Source organism: Nesoenas mayeri (genome assembly GCF_963082525.1).
Source record: "Nesoenas mayeri genome assembly, chromosome: 2".
In the NCBI taxonomy this organism is placed as follows: domain Eukaryota; kingdom Metazoa; phylum Chordata; class Aves; order Columbiformes; family Columbidae; genus Nesoenas; species Nesoenas mayeri.
In genome coordinates this window covers 138945568-138963292 of record NC_137543.1, presented here as the reverse complement: position 1 = coordinate 138963292, position 17725 = coordinate 138945568, and the positions used below count along the sequence as shown (strand labels likewise).

The window sequence follows — 17725 nt, the reverse complement described above, 5'->3', positions numbered from 1 at the left end:
CTGCTTCATGAATCCCTCTAACAGTGAAGAATTGAACTGTTGGAAACTATAGGAGAATGCATGACTAGCAAGTGTATCCCTGTCCTAAAGTTTTGACAGGTACAAGGCTTGTGGCAAGAACAGGTTGGAAGAGGGAGGTGAAAATTCTACCAGATAGAGACTGTGCAGAGAACAAACCTTCTTTAGAGGCCCAGGGTCATGTAGGCTTGTGTACCTTTTGGACTGATAACATCCTTTCCTGCCCCCCAGTGCTCTGGAGTGGTTCTTTTTCTGTCCTGCAGAAGAAACCTTTGTTATTTATAGAACAACTAAGAGGTTTTAAAATCATTTGGTGATTGTGGATGTTTTTTAATGTGCAAGGAGGAAAGCATAGCTAGATACATGTCCTGTGTCCAGACTGCCACCTGATGATACTGGGGTACTTCGAACACCATTGGTGTGCAGGTGCTTTTCCAGAGGATGGGAACTGGCCTGGTGGAGCCACTGTCAGTTTGTTACAGGAATGCTGACTGAAGATCCCAACTTTGCTATGTTTGAATAAGCAGTCAAATACATAAAATCTTCCTCATCTCTCTTTCCCAGTTGTGGGCTGGCTGACTGTCATAGCTAGTTTATCCTTTTTCCTTTTTTTTTCCTTTTTCCTATTTTTCCCCCCTTTTTCCCTTTTTTCCTTTTTCCTTTTTCTCTCCTTCTCTCCTTCTCCTGTTCTCCTTCTTTCTCTTTCTCCTTCTTTCTCTTTCTCCTTCTTTCTCTTTCTCCTTCTTTCTCCTCTCTCTTTCTCCTCTCTCTTTCTTTTCATTTCTGGGAGTATTGTTCCCAAAGAAGAATATAGAACAGTATCAATAATTTCTTTTTCATATTTGAACTGTTTGTGATCCCTTCGGAAAAAAACAAAACAAACCACACTATTCTCAAGCCTGTGTTTATATGACTAGTACTGTTGGATATTTTGTTTTTAAGCTTGTGTGTTTGCACACAGGAGACTGATCTAGATGACAGTGCCCATTTTTAAATTCAGTACAGGCTGCAGCTCTCGGTAGCATTCCACTTACGGTTAGTTCAGAACAATGGATAAAATCTTAAAATATTAATGTTCTGTGTGCTAAAGAAAGGGTATAACATGCACAAGATAAATATTAATTTTGATATGGGTTTTATTTAATACAATATCAGTTTGTAAGGTAGATGTCCTTACAGCTTTCATAGATCTCCATGGTAAATTGTTAACTTGAATTTGTACTCTAGCAGTACCACAAGCAGAATGTAAGCAATTATAGTGTCCTATATTATTTTTACTTGCTATTCCAGTGTATTCCTTAACAAGCAGGAAAGGGATTAATTTAGAAATGCCCACTGATTCCTAGATAGAACTGTAAACACTTTTCTTGTCTTAACTGGTTGTCATTTTTTACCTTGTGGCATATTAATGAATAAATTTGAGTACTACAGAGCTGAATGATAAAGAATCACAAACTTGTAGAACTTTAGTATAGGAATGGTCTACTTAATTGAGTTTGCTATGTATCACCTGTAATATATTTCTTTTTAAGGTATCTAAGAAAGTTGCAGACTTGATTCTTGAAAAACAGCCTGCATATGTTCAGGTAAGACAACTAACAGTCACTTTTTTAAGAGTAAACCACTCAATTATTTGCTCTTATAATGGTGCTCTTGTTTCATTGGGTATTAAATATATTAACAGTCACTTGTTAGTAGAGATGCTAGTGCCTGCTTAGAATCAGCGGTCTCTGTATGCTAAACCTCTTATCTGTGGAGTGAAAAGAACCAAGGGCATATTGTGCTGGAGGCCCTTAGAATGATAAAGGCTTTGGCATACGACCGTTTTAAGAAGGCTTTCTGAAAACATGAATTCACAGGCTTGACTGTGGACTTGAACAGGAGATTCTTTAGTGCCTGTGTTTAGGAATGGTTTCAGATCGATATTGGGACCATCGCTGTTTAACATCTTTGTTGGTGACATGGACAGCGGGACTGAGTGCACCCTCAGCAAGTTTACTGATGACACCACGCTGTGTGGTGTGGTTGACACGCTGGAGGGAAGGGATGCCATCCACAGGCGCGTTGATAGGATTGAGAGGTGAGCCCATGCGAACCTCATGAAGTTCAACAAGGGCAAGTGCAAGGTCCTGCACATGGGTCAGGACAATCCCAAGTGCAAATACAGGCTGGGTGGAGAATGGATTGAGTGCAACCCTCAGATGAAAGTCTTGGGGGTGTTGGTTGGTGACCCAGCAATATGTGCCTACAGCCCAGAAAGCCAACCGTACCTGGGGCTGCATCAAAAGAAGCTTGAGCAGCAGGCCTAGAGAGGTGATTGTCCACCTGTGCTCTTGCGAGACCCTGCCTGGAGTCCTGCGCCCAGCTCTGGGGTCCCCAACACAGGAAGGACATGGACCTGTTGGATCAAGTCCAGAATAGGCCACAAAGATGATCAGAGGGCTGGAGCACCTCTCCTGTGAAGACAGGCTGCGAGAGTGTGGAGAAGTTGAGATTTGCACCTCATTTCTAGTATGAAGTACTGGTCTAACAGGCACTACTGTGGGCTGAGGGAGACATGGCACAGGCACAAGGCAAGGGATTTATAATTTTCCTTTCTCCTTGGAAGGAAAGGCATGCTTTAGGAACAACCAATGGATGGAAGAATAAGAAAAGAAAAATGTATTCAGCCTTAAATGCTGGAGGGAATACTTCATCTCTGGGGACCATTAGGCTGCGCTCTCTCTCCACTGCATCTCCACCCAGGCACGTTCAAAGGAGATACTGTAGAGAATCTTTGCAAGAGGCAAAGCTGGCTTGAAGTTGCTCCTTATTGTATACATTTCCTCACGGAAAAGGAAATATCGACCTTTTCACTAGCTTTGACATTTGCAAAGTATGTTTTTAGTGAGAAGTCAGTACTGAGGAAAGTCATCCTTGAATTTGGTTTCTTAAGATATTATGCATATCAGCAACTAAGCTGTCATTTTTGCAAAAGCAGCATTGTTAACATAAAGGAGGAACTGTTTTTGGTAAAAAATGCAGTTCAGTGATTTGTCAGAATTACGTGTATCTTTGGAGAATGACCAGGAGCTTTTCTTAAACTGAACTAAACTTTAAACTTGTTTTTGCTTATCATATCTTTAGAATTAGGTTAGTTTTCAAGGTGAAAGTCTCTGTTCTCTTCATGGAAAGCCCTTGATATGTTTTGAAATTATAAGCAGTATTATAAAAAAAAAAAAAGGTTTTTTCTTTAGCATGGGGAGAGCATTCACTTTTCTGCAGTTCTGTTCCTAACAAAAGAAATCCTAATAGGTATGTTAAAAGTTTTATTCTTTTTAAAGGAGTTGAGATTATGTTAGGCACTTCACTAAGTCAAAATCAAGCTAAATTCAGGTCACCTGTGCTGAAGAGTTTTCAGCTGAAATTCAACAGGATACAATTAACGTTCATTATGAAGTGACATCTATTAATTTGGTAGAACACAAGTGCTTCTAAACCAGAAAATGCTGCTCTCTGGCATATTAATGCAAATTAAACACTGTGCTTCTGTATCTGATCATTCTGCTGTAGGGCATCAATGGTATGGGGATTCTTAGGCTAAATGTACTGTATAAAAATGTAGAGCGTCCCACTGCAATGAAAATGGATTGCAAATATCTTTATTGAAAAGAGAATTGTATTTTAAAAGATAGCTTATGTTAATGTTACATTCCACTGCTTAGAATAAATAAAATGATGAAACAAATAATAATTAAAGTAACTCTGCAAAGTCACTGTAACATCTCAAGAGAAACCTACTAATGACTAGTCTTTGCTGGTGTGTAGCACAACTTCAGCTTGTGTATTTATTTAACCTGTTGTCTCTCTGTAGGAACTTGAACGTATTACATCATTGCAGACTGGCCTTCAGTTAGCAGCGGTTATTTGCACGAACGGAAGAAGGTATCTTGCTTAAATAAGGGCAGAGATTGAAAGAGGGGAAAAAAGTGTTTAAGAAGAAATCTGTAAACCCAAGAATTTTGTTTGCTGGTGATATTTCCTATTTATGTGCTGAATGGAATTAGCAATAGTAGTTAAAGATACTGAAAGAAATACCAGATGCTTTCTCTCTTGCAGCTCTCACTTTTTCAGTTGGGAGTTCTCTTCAAACCATGAACCTTTTGCCACACACCATTGATCCACAGAGAAGTTTTGCAGAAGGGAATACATACCTTCTTACTAGTCTGTTGGTATCATCTCAATTTCTGGGTTTCCCTAAAAATGCTGACAGTGTATTTTCTAGCATATGTTTTGATGAAAACATTAGAATTAATTGGAAATAAGTTTTATTTTACATATTATCAAAGATTATGTTCATTTTTAACTTTGGCAGACACCTGAATATAGCAAAGGAAGGCTTCACACAAACTAGTTTGGGGCTTCTTGCAAATCAGAGGAAACGACAGTTGCTTATTGGACTGCTAAAGTCTCTGAGAACAATAAAGACACTGGTATGTACAATTGTTTTTGTTCGATGGCAAAATAGTTTTCTTCATTTCTGTGTAGTTATCACAGTTGTTTTTTTTTTTTTTTAATTTTTAGCAAAGAACTGATGTGCGTTTGAGTGAGATGCTGGAGGTAAGTCCCTGCCAGACTATTATAATTTGAAGCTATTCTAAGTCTACTTTTGTCAGTCATCTTAATTTTGTTCTTTCTTTCCTTCCTCTTGCAAACAGGCTATGAGTGTGTATGGGTGGTGATATTATATTTTTATGCTTTTTTAAAATGTTCTGAGGAGTACTTCATGTCAGATAGCCCTTGTGCCAGGGTGGGGGAAGTATTTTCTGTCAAAGACCAAATTGTAATGGTAAGAATGCTCTGGAGCCTCCCTACCCTCAACTTATGCTGCTCCTCTAGTCTTAGCTTGATATTTGGAAGAAAAGAAAAGGTGAGATCTAGCTGATTATTGATATGCTGGGTCTGGATAAAGTACTTGTACTGGTAGGGTACTGTACAAATTTATATATGGGCTCCTTACTATTTTATTTGTAAGTATGGTATCTTCTCTTGTTATTAATTGTGTTGTTTTTTTAAGAGCCAGTTGAGAAAACATTGCAGCATGCAGACCATGACACTGAAAATTCTACTGATGCAGTATATCTATATTTACTGACTACAGATGCATTAGATAGTTCTTGTCTTAAGCTGATTAAATTGTATGAAAGACAACTTCAGGATTTTGTTGACAACCACGCTTTAATGATGTAGTGTAACAATTTTGACTTGCTAGTTTACCAAATATCTACAGCTAATACTAGGTGGAATGTCATTATGATAATCCCTAGTTACTAAATTTGGAAAGTAAGCCTTAATAATTGTAACTCTTGAGATTCTTTGAGTTTAATTACATCTTGGGTAATACACCTTGTCTCTGCACACTTTCCTGTTCTTTACCATGCAAGAATGTATTAATTTACAGGCTGCATAAACATTGCCTTCTGCCTAGGAATCTCTGTACAATGATCATCTTTTAGTTTCTGTGCTGTATTGTGTTGCACAGGAAATCAGCTCTTCACTGTCCACTGGTGGGAGTTGTCTTGAGGCAGAAGTGTGAGTGTTGCATCCACACGCAGACCCTGATGTCTGATTGTCAGTGATTTTTAAACGTTAAGGACTGGAACTGCCCTTTCTGGCTAAGTTTTAGAGCTGTGCTCAGTGTATACTCCCAATAAGGTATCTGAGATATTGGCCAATTTACTGTCTTTGTTCCAAGAAGGAGTTAACAGCTTGGAATATGCATGAAAACTCTTAGTAGCCATTCACAGGGGCACTTTTAGATAGGATTCTCAATTGAAAAAAGACCAGACACGAAGCTGTAATAACTTCCAGGGGTGAGCTGTATCTGGAATATGTTGGAAAGCCTGCTTGTGTAACAAGGGAGAGAGCTGGGTCTCTTTAGCTTGGAGAAGAGGAGACTGAGGGGTGACCTCATTCAGGTTTATAAATATGTAAAGGGTGAGTGTCACGAGGATGGAGCTAGGCTCTTCTCGGTGACAACCAATGATAAGACAAGGGGCAATGGGTACAAACTGGAACACAGGAGGTTCCACTTAAATATGAGAAGAAACTTCTTGACAGTGAGGGTGATAGAACACTGGAACAGACTGCCCAGGGAGGTTGTGGTGTCTCCTTCTCTAGAGACATTCAAAACCCACCTGGACACATCAATGCTGTGTAACCTCATCTAGGTGTTCCTGCTCCAGTGCGGGGATTGGACTAGATGTTCTTTTGACGTCCCTTCCAATCCCTGACATTCTGTGATATATTACTGATTTGAGCTCTGTTAGACTTAGAATCATAGGATCATTTCAGTTGGAAAAGAGCCTCAGGATTATCTAGTCCAACCATAACCTAACTCTAGCACTAGACCATGCCCCTAAGAACCTCATCTGACCACCTTTTAAACACCTCCAGGGATGGTGACTCCACCAGTTTTCTGGGCAGCCTGTTCCAATACTTGACAACCCTTTCTGTGAAGAATTTTTTTCTAATACCCAATCTAAACCTCCCCTGATGCAACTTGAGGCCATTTCCTCTTGTCCTTTCACTTCCTACTTGGGAGAAGAGACCAACACCCTCCATGCCACAACATCCTTTCAGGTAGTTGTAGACAGCGATAAGGTCTCCCCTCAGCCTCCTTTTCGTCAGGATAAACTGCCCCAGCTCCCTCAGCCGCTCCTCATCAGACGTCTGCTCCAGGCCCCTCACCAGCTTCATTGCCCTCCTGTGCACTCTCTCCAGGACCTCAATGTCTTTCTTATGATGAGGGGCTCAAAATTGAATACAAGATTCAAGATGGGGCCTCACCAGTGCCGAGTACAGTGGCACAATCACTTCTCTAGTCCTGCTGGCCACCCTATTCCTGATACAAGCCAGGATGCTGTTGGCCTTTTTGACCCCCTGGGCACACTGCTGGCTCATATTTATCCAATTGTCAATCAACACCCCCAGATCCCTCTCTGCCAGGCAGCTTTCCAGCCACTCTTCCCCAAGCCTGTAGGACTGTCGGGGGCTGTTATGACCCAAGTGCAGGATCCAGTACTTGGCCTTGTTAAATCTCATACAATTGGCCTCGGCCTAGTGATCCAGCCAGTCCAGATCTCTCTGTATGGCCTTCTTATTCTCCAGCAGATCAATGTTCTCACCCAATTTGGTGTCATCTGCAAATTTACTAAGGGTGCACTCAGTGCCCTAATCCAGAGCATTGATAAAGAGATTAAACAAAACTGGCCCCCATACTGAGCCCTGGGGAACACTACTTGTGATTGGCTACCAACTGGATTTGGTTCTGTTCACCACATCTCTTTGTGCCCCGCCCTCCTGCCCGTTCTTTATCCATCACGGAGTGCACCCATCCAGGCCATGAGCTGCCAGCTTCTCCAGGAGAATGCTGTGGCATACGGTGTCAAAGGTTTTACTGAATCTAAGTACACAACATCCACAGCCCTTCCTTTGTCTACTAGGTGGATCACCTTGTTGTAGGAGATCAGGTAGGTCAAACAGGACCTGCCTTTCATAAACCCATATTGACTGGGCCTCATCATATGGTTCTCTTGTATGTGCCATATGATGTTACTCAAGATCATTTGCTCCATTACCTTCCCCAGCACTGAGGTTAGACTGACAGGCCTGTAGTTCCCCAGATTGTCCTTCCAGCTATTTTTGTAGATGGGTGTCACATTAGCCAACTTACAGGCAACTGGGACCTCCCCAGTGGTCCCTGGTACTTAGTGAAGCAAGTACCAGGTTTCCAATGGAGAAAGATGCGAAGAGCTGTAAATGCAGCAATCATTTTAGACTGATGTACTGTTCTGTTTTCATCTAATGGATAATACGTGGGTTGTGGTTTTGTTGTGATTTTAGCTAAACTTGATCTGCATTAGAACTCTGCTGTTAAAACCAATTTAATTTCAGAAACTCCTTTCTGATAATAGCTCAACATAAATTACCCTTGCGTTTTTACTCTTCAGTCGATGACTTTGAAATTCCAGTAACGGCTTTGCATTTATCTCTCTGAAGCATGTAATATAACTGATGTAATTAGGACAAAAAAGGGAAGCTATTAGCTGTTAAAGAGGGTTTTCCTTCCTCCAAGAGCCTTTCTGACCTCATATCTAATAGAATATAAAACCAGTAGTTATACCCAAGGTGCTGCCCACATTCTGTTGGCAAGGTCTGGGGGTTCTACATTTTTGTGTGTATGTTTTTGTTTTGGTTTTGTCTTGGCATCTTCATGTACTTCCTGCTTTATCTGTCTACCTATTGGATATTCTTGTTATAATTTAGGAAAATATTTCTTTTTTTTTTTTTTCTAAAGTATGTTCTTTTTGTCCTGGGGCCTTGTGTGTGCCAATTGTCTTTAATTTCTAATTAGCTAGACAATGTGTCAAATTAAGTAGTGTTTATTTGGGCATAATGTTGGAGTGTCTCCCTTGTCCGTTTTTAGGTTCTGTACACTATGGCTATAGCCTACCAGTGCCTGAACTTCTTTTCTTTCTCATGAATTGATCACATTGTATTAAAAAAAGGTTTGAGAGTTAACTGGGAAACTCTTACTTGTTTTGTAATAAAGTCTTTTTGATATGTTCTGTATGAATACATAAGTAAACAAAACAGCAATTATTTTGCATAAGGTAACGTAATACATAGTGTTTCCAGATGTTGCTTAAGTGTTTTCTGTTTCTAATTCTGAAATGCATGTGCATTAAGTTGTGCAACAGACCCTAACTCATTTCCTTTACTATATAGACCTGAGGAAAAATATTTGTTCTTAATGTTTATGCATAAGCATGTAAGCAAAAATGGGTACTGCGGTGTTTGCTTCAAAAGCCAAATTAGCTTTCTGTTGTGTTTTATCCTAAGGAAGAGGACTATCCAGGAGCTATTCAGCTGTGCTTGGAATGCCAGAAAGCTGCCAGCACTTTCAAACACTACAGTTGTATAAGGTAAGATGACATTGTGCAGATTTCAGCTCCTTTGTGATTTATTTGTAATTCTCATTCTCTAAAGCAGATTCGATTGAAATTTAGTTTTCTGCTTAAAAAAGTAAAATTGAGGCATTTATAAAAGCGTAAGCATCCTCACCAGTTCCACCTCCCTCCCTGTACCATTACTAACTGGTCTTCACAATGGTAACACTATGTAATCTATGTTTGGACTATGTCATTGTTTTGAAACTGTTGAAGTATGTTGACAGTTATATATAATTCAGTTTTAGTTAAAAGTTTAACTACTACAATCTGCAGCCTGGAGATACCAGAGCTATATTTTTAAATAAGCAAGTTTACATTCTGGAATTAATTTACCTACAGCAAGATGGATTGTGGACGGTAACATACCCTGATTCTTAGCAATGAAATTAGCAAGTGCAGAGCTTCGTGCTGCCATGGAGAAATTGCTTTCAGAACCTGAAATAATTTGAATATCTGCAGTTCCTAACTTAGAAAGACTTGGTTCCATTGCTTTTTAGAAAGAAAAAAAAAAATAAAGAATTGGGTAAACATGAAGTTCAAATTCATAGTAGATATGACAATAAAGGAGTAAAATGAAGTGAATTTTGATGTTTCATCCACAAAGAAGATAATGGGATTAATTAGATATTCTTTTTCTGTTATTTTTAATTATAATTTTAAATTTGTGGGTAAAATTCTGACATTGATTGGTCTTCTGTCAGACTGCTGTCTGACTTTGAAGGACCAAGAATCTATGAAAACACATGCTTTGCCTTCCTCTGTCCTCTAAATGTATGCTTTGTTGCAATTTCAGAGTAATTACCCATAATCCTCGGTTTCAGTTTAGGATCTGCTTTTGAGGTATAGCTGTTCCAGGATCTGAAGACTCACCAAAACAGTGTGTGAAGTTAGAGATTGTACCTGGAAATAAGCCCCTCTCTATTCTGAAGTCAGATTTCAAAGCTGCTTTTTGCTCTCTTTTTAGTTCCATAAAACTTGTGGATGGATATAAATCGACTGTGCAGCCAACATTTGCCTACATGTATTAACATTTTGAATCCTTTCCTTATATGTAGTGAATGAAAACTATTCTTTGCTTAATTGGATGAGGAAAAATGTGGTTTCACTCAGTCCTTGACAATTCAGTTGTTGAGAAGCAACATTACTCTTGAACAACTTTTGCTCTGCTTGACTCTACCTTTTGTAGACAGATGGGCCTTGCAGTTTTCCATATCTGTGTCTTGTCTATACTGTTCAGTAAGGTCTCCTTGGTACTTACTGCTCTTTCAGATGCTCTGTGGCTCCAAACATTAGTCTGATCTATTCTGCATGTCTCCTGCATTTTTTTCTTTTGGAGAAATCAGCAACATCTATTCATCTTGAAAAGGCAGCTTGATTTCTTAGAATCTTACAGTGCTCATCTGAAAATCTTGCTCTTTTGAGATTTAGGTTAAATTACACAGTTTGTACAAGTTAAATTCTGTTTTTTTGTACAGGATATGAAAGTTTCTGTTTAATGTTAGTTTAGGTTTAATATTACTTTATTACAGCTTCAAAGTTTATCTCCACTACACTATGTCAAGTATAGCAAAATTTAAACAGTTCTCATTTTTGCCATTTGGAATATTTAACCGCAGAAGTCATGCTATTTTAAAATTGATAGCATACTGACAAGATACGTGACAAATAGCTGTGAGGATTTACTTTGTTATTGCACTCAAAAGGATATCCTTGCATTAAAAAAGACCGTGTCTTGAAAGGAAGGATGCTGACAGAAAAAATCAGCATTTCTTCTTTATTCTAAGAGTTTTTTGAGCTTATTTTTGTTTGCATTATGAGAGCAGAAGGACATTTTAGCTATAAATCTCAGCCCCAGTGCACACATTTCAGTCTCTGTGCACTATTTTACTTTCAGAAGTCTGAGAGAATATGTATCGTATGGAATAGTGTCTCACCAGCCTTGGATTGGGCTAAATGAATAAATGGATCTTTTGCATTTCATTTAGGACTGCAGTAAAAAACAGCCAGGCAAGAAAACAGATATGTGGTAGCATTTATAACATACTTACATGAGGCATCTCCTCAGTATCTTACCAAGACATTTTCACAGCATCCCTTTGATTGTCCTCTGTCCACATAGCAAGAATCAGCGCCTTCCTTTGTACAATCATTCGTCACATTTTTCATGTTGGACGGTGGTGGGAATTGGGTGTAGCTCTTAAACCCCAGGGGATTTAAACCTTTCTATGAAGTGTATAATTTTTTTTTATTTTGGTGTATACATAATCTGAAGAGAGAAGCACTTCAGCTCCCTGCTAAGACTTCTGTGGTTTTAAGAGTGGCTGCTTGTTTTCCTTTGAAATAATAGTATGGATGTCTATTGTTTTTTTATTTTCTGTTGTCTTCTTCCTAGGGAATGCTTACATTATGTGATTTTTGTTTAAAAATATAAATCAAAGGCTTTTGTCTTCTGCTTGTTGATCAGTTCTGATGTGAGTAGACTCCCTTGAAAAAACTGTAGGAAAATGTAGTGTCAGATAATAGGATGACTCTGTTGCATTTGAGTTGAAATGTTATGTCCGTTGTATTGCAGTAATGTGCCTTCTAAAAATGGATTTGTATGGATGGGGATGCAAAAAGAAGACTTCTAATAGGTTTTTTATGAATGGAATGAATGCCTTGAATTAAATTCTCAATTATGGTAAATGGGCCTTCTAATAATCATGTAGCTATTATGTCTGAGCACTACCTTTTAATTCTGGTTTAGAAAATACAGATTTAGGTGGACACTGCATTTCTACATTTTAACTTCAATGCTTGATGAAAGTTACTTTTCTTACAAAATTTTGTGATTCCATCTTCTCTTCCTAAGTTAGTATAATGTTGGCTGTACTCTTGTAAACACCTCCATGTGTCATAGCTTGGTTGAATAAATAAACTATGAATGTGAGTATTTAAAACTGGTGCTTGAGCCATTGCTTGAATGGGAAGACAGTGCTGGAACAGGAGATGCACTAAAGAGTATGGATGAGAAACACGTGGCAGTTTTACCTTGCTTGTGTTTCATGTGAAAAAAGATGCTTTGAATTCCTACCCATCCTACTGTCCCCAGAGGAATGAAACGTATGCATTGCAGAATGGCTTTGATCTTGGGGCATTTGCTGGGAATTGTGACAGGAGGGCTCAGATCCCTGAGCTGCCCAAGATTAGAGGAAATGAGGAACTAGTGTTTGTGAGGATCTGTGCTGATGTACGCATGAAATTAGTCAAATCTGATCATCTGCAGTCATCAAGAAATGGTTTTTGAAGACCAGGAAGTTTTTCAGCTGTTTGTTTGAAGGGAATCATAGTCTGGTGTTTATGTGGTACCTGCTGCCATTAGGGGCTTTGTGAACTTTCATAGGACTTCGAGCAGGAAAACTCATTCATTTTTTCAATCTGTGCAGAGGTGACCTGTGTAGCACCTTCTGTATTTTAGACCAGTTAATTTCAACATGTAAACCAGCTCCATGTTTATTCACAGGGGGTGATGGTCTATGCTCTATCCTGTACCTAGTTCTAAAGGTGGAAAGAAGGAGAGATTCTGTGCTCAGAGCAAGGTTCTTCCTCTTGTTCTAATGTCTTCTTGTTGGCTAAAAGAAATGAGGAACAGGAAATGCTCATAAACTCCAGCAGGAGATGTAGTAGCATGAAACTGGTGTGGAGGCTTTTCTGTTTGCAGACTTTTGCATGTGGAGGAACAACAAAGAAATGTTGGTTACTCTATTTAGTGATTAATGCCAGCTCTTTCTGATATTCTTCAAAGAAAGGTTTAAATAGGAAAAAATGTATTGTATCCTGGTTATCTAGCAGAACTGAGAAAGGAGGGGTGATGGGCATATCATTTAAGTGGAGAGAAATAGGTAGGGGACCTAGAATGTGTCTTTTGATAGTTAATGTGGGCCCCTTAGGGGAAGTTTCAGAGCTCAGAAGTAAGTTGTCTAAAATCAGGTACAGTGATTATCCCGTGAAACCTCTGTGCTTTCCATACTGAAGAGAATATCCTACCTATTTCTTGGTTGCTTCAACCCTTCCAAATGAAAACACAGTATTCATATTTTGTGTTTTATTTTTCTGTCTGGTGTTCTGAGATTTTTAAAGCGGATTGTTGGAAAGTTACAGAGCAGTTGTGCCTTTCTTTGTCCTAAATATTTTATGGTAGCTATTCTTGTTAACCTTTCTATACCAAATCTGGCTCAGAGAATTGAAATTATGGTCTTAAAAAGGTTTTCTGGGTTGAGTAAGCTTAAGTTCTTTTTTCTCTAAGAGGTTCCCGAGCAACAAGTAAAACTTACTATATCATACTTTGCGAAGAGTTGATAGCCCTGATCTGTCTGGTTATGTTCTGCTCTAGGCCAGAGTGCCAGATCAGAACATTTAGAGCAAGAGTTTCTTAGGAGTTGGGAATGTCTTCAAATGCTTGGCTAAATGGGGTCTTGTCTGGACCTTCTTAACACCGTTGCATTGTAAACCTAGGATAATGTGCTGCTGCAACAGGTCGTTTAATTTGAAGTGTTAGGAATACTATAAATTCCTGCAGTAAGTGCCTTTCAGTAGTAACATTAGTGTGGGGATGCTAGTCTGACAGAGAAATGGCAGGTTAATGATTTATGACAAATTACTATATTGTGGCTTGGTAGCAGGCAAATACGTTTTTTGGAAACAAAAAACTTGGTGGGAAATGTTAATATGATCAGTAGTTTGATTTTAAACTTTTTCTTCTTTCATTAATAGTGAGTTAAATTCAAAACTGCAAGACACCTTGGAACAAATAGAGGTAAGAATTTAAATATTGATGTTTAGTATGTTAGTATTTAACCTCTAGGTACTAGAGCTTTCTAATGCAACGTTACTAACAATTACAGAACATACGCATTTCTTTCAAATACCTTATTTGAAATACTATAGTCATTGCTATTCATGTAGCTTTTTGTGCTGCAGTCAAATCAAATGCTCTGGAATATGTTACCAAATGAATCAAGCTTACTACTTGTGCCCACTTTAAGTGGTAAAGCAGTCAAATAGGCACATAACATTTGAAGTACTGGAGCAAAGGTCTGCTCCCTGTATACTGAAGGTGCACAGTGATTTTCAGTCCATGAACTGCTGCGAATTCTTTAGACCACTCATAAATAGTTGTGAAAAGTAAATTAGCAGCATGCCAATGGGTTTGTATAAGCTACACACAAGATGACAGTTTCACTGGAAATTTTAGAGGTCAGCAAAAAGACAACTGCTGGACGGGGCCAGTGGTAAGCCAGAGGAAGTAATATTTGAATAGCTATGAAAGATTGCGACTAAGACAGAAGATTAGTTTAAGTTAGTAAATAGTATCGCAAAAGCAAATTAATATTAAATAGTGTCTTGCTGGAAATTGGTGGCAAGAAACTATCCATGAACAACAGGAATTCTTTTAACTCCATTACTGGGTAATTTTGAGCTGGAACATGGCAAGCGTTTTGTAAGAATTCTAGTGATATAGATATGTATAATGTATATGGAGTGCGCGTAGTGCCTGCACTTGTAATACACAGCAGGAAACTGAATTAGCTGTCCCAGCTGCGCTTTGGTCATGTGCTCTTTAGAAAGTCAGATTAGTGCATGTATTAGTGCACCTTGTTATTTAATTCCCTGTACAGTTAGAACTTTGTTAAATTTCCTTCTTTTGCGCATTTGTACTTCAGCTTTCTTGCAAAGCTTTTCTTTGTTACTTTACTCTTTCACTGATATATGCTCTATTCAGAGCATGACTGATTCAAAGGAGCTAATGAAATTACTTTTCTTCATAGTCCAGTCATTAAACTTTTTTTTTTTTTTTTTAAGATCACTCAGCTTTCACTCCTATTGCTTTAATTTATGTGCCATTTATTCCTTGTGAGAAAACATCAAAGTTGCTTAAAAGGAGATGTGCATCTTTACTTCCAGTAACAGCTGGAAAAAGCAAAAGCAAATTCTGCTTGTACTAAAATCTGGTAAAATGTGCTATGTAGGTTGGTGATAGCAATTCACAGCTGGCCACATAATTGTATTCAAGATTTTTATTTATTAATTGTGAATTTATAGAAATACCTTATTTCCCCTCTTGTGAAAGCATCTTGTTTGTTACTGGAATTACGTCTACATGTTGGGAGAATGTAAGTCATCCTGGGCTTCATAGAGCGTTCCTGTGAAATACATACTCTAATTAATATAGAATCATGTTGTACTAATTAATGTTTAATGAGTCTTCTCAATAGTTGAGTGCCTCTGCTTATGTCCATTCATTTTTTCTTTTTTTTTGGTCTTTAATTTAGATTTTAACATTGTTAAAATCATTGTTAAAAGTCATTAGATTTTAACATTGACCTTTTATACTGTGTTACAAATAAAATGCAAGGTGGCTGTCATTGAAAGAACCATTGAAAAATGTAGCTGAAAAGATTAATATGCTCTGTGTTTAAGAACTGTGTTGATGGACAGTTTGATATCCCTGTTTCTCTGCTTGTACAGATGTTCTGCATGAAATAAGAAACCAGATTTTTTTAAAAATCAGTATATGGCTGAAATTCAAATTGCTGAGTAACCCTTTAAAGAAGTTCTGAATCTTTAGGTTACTTGTCCTTTTACCATTTTGCTTTGGAAAAAAAATGCAGTGTTTGATTGTATTCTAGTCTCATATTTTGTGCTTAAAGCGAATATTGATCTGCTTAAAAAACCCCAACAAAATGAAACACACACTCTCCCAAGCCCAACAGTAACAAAACCTCCCTACTAAATCTTTATAATTAAAATTCATCAATGTTTTGTGACAAATAGAGTAATTCATGAAAATTTTGTATTGGAGTGAGTAAAAGTACATAGGGACACTAAACAACCATCTCTTGTGGTTTCTATTTGCAAGAACAAGACTACATTGCAAGATCCTTAAATAATAAGAATTGAAATGGCTTTAGTAAGTAGCAAGGAGAGAAAGTACCTGCTAACTGTGTGTATTACCATGTTATTGATTCCTGTTTTCTTGCATTGTTAATTGAAAATAACTAGAGTTTGGCTGTGTATCTCTGAATATATTACAGCGTTGACATTAGAATTATGTTATTAAGCTACGTGGCTGAATTTGTGGAAGTCATTAAGTAGATGACCCTATTTTTTTTTTTTAAATTCAGTGCAAATAAAGATGAACTTCATTTATAGCGGAACTGTTGCAATGTGCTAAGATATAGCCACGATAGCAGAACTAGTACTTGTGTGCGCACGTGCTTTCTTTTCTTCAAATGTGGTACTGAATATTGTGCTGATATTGTACTCCATAGATGACTTATTTCACAATGAACTTTTAAGTCAGATATTGTTAATTCCATTTAATAGATAGTGGTCAGGTTAAGAAGTCTACAAATGAATTGCTTGAGCTGAAACACCTGTGGAACATTTTAAACTTTTTTCCCCAGATCTGGGGTTTTTTTGAGAGTGTGAGTAGACCAAGTTAGAAATCCCGTCTCTCCCATATTGTGGTGCTAGACCTGCTCAAAGTAAACATCACTTTGAATTTGACTTCAACAAAGTAGTGTACTTTTAACTGTGCTTGTTCTTGGAAATGGGGGAACTGTTTGGCTGACAGAAGTCTCAGACTGAAGTACTGCAGTCTGCAAGAAGTACAGTCTTGGCTATTGTACAAGCATAATTATGAGATCATTTAAATAAGCATCTTTTCCTCAGTTGCTATTGCTTAAGTAATGTATTACTTGGCTCGTTTTTATTAAGTGTTTAACATGTTTTTTCCTTCATTTATATAGGAACAATTGGATGTAGCGCTCTCCAAAATATGCAAGAATTTTGATATCAGTCATTATACAAAGGTTCAGCAGGCTTATAGGCTGCTGGGGAAAACACAGGTTAGTGCTCATCTTCTGAGAGCGGTGTAGCAGCGTGAAGCTTTGAGTGCTGTGATGGAAGTTTATTTTCCTAATGCTGATTAATCTTGTTGAGTATACAAAGACTTTTGTAATGCTCAGATAATTTTAACAGTAATTATTGAAGGTAAAATGTGTATTATGGTAACATGTAGCTTTTTGGACATTGTATAATTCTAACAGTTCCATATTTCAGCTCTATTTATGATGCTGTTTGCATTATTAATTGTGTTTGGGCAGGTGAGTACTACTTTTCATAGCTAGGTGGCTGTTACTGAGTTGTGCACGACCTGTACCTTGCATGTGTGCATTCCCTTTTTATATTGTACTCGAATGCCACAGGAATGAAGATGTGAGGAGATACTTTTTTGGCAACAAAATGTGACAAAAGGCATGTCAAACCTACACTGTGGACAAGTCCTAAAAGCTGCATCTCTGTGTGCCTAGAGCCTTTTATATGTAGGACTAAACTCTCCGATAGGATGTAGTTCTTTTCTGTTGGTGCACGGCCTCAAGGCTGAGGATGGTTTATGTGGGAAGGCAGTGAACTTGTTTCCTTTGGAAGCAGACATGAAGTGTGGGAGCTGGAACCAAGCTCCTGGGAAGTGAAGGCAGGTAAAGAGAAGAAAGTCCCAGAGGCATCTTTCATCATTGATCGGTGCTCATAACATAGTACGGCTCAACATGGTGGTGCCAGCACAGCAATGATGTTTTGCTCAGAGAAGAGATTCCTTCAGGGAGCTTTAGTTGCTAAGGATCACATCGAAGTGTCTGTCCCCTGATGATGACAGGACAAGAACCCCATTT

The 17725-nt window shown here is 38.2% G+C and overlaps 1 protein-coding gene across 3 annotated transcripts in view; it reads left to right on the top strand.

Moving 5' to 3' along the window:
• VPS50 (VPS50 subunit of EARP/GARPII complex) overlaps nt 1-17725 on the top strand; it is a 92374-nt gene that overhangs the window by 14376 nt on the left and 60273 nt on the right. For all 3 annotated transcript variants that reach the window (XM_080339504.1, XM_080339505.1, XM_080339503.1), the window contains exons 5-11: nt 1551-1604; nt 3872-3942; nt 4373-4490; nt 4582-4617; nt 8902-8984; nt 13764-13806; nt 16802-16900. In XM_080339504.1, the coding sequence (XP_080195630.1) occupies nt 1551-1604; nt 3872-3942; nt 4373-4490; nt 4582-4617; nt 8902-8984; nt 13764-13806; nt 16802-16900 (504 nt within the window). The remainder of the gene's footprint in view (nt 1-1550; nt 1605-3871; nt 3943-4372; nt 4491-4581; nt 4618-8901; nt 8985-13763; nt 13807-16801; nt 16901-17725) is intronic.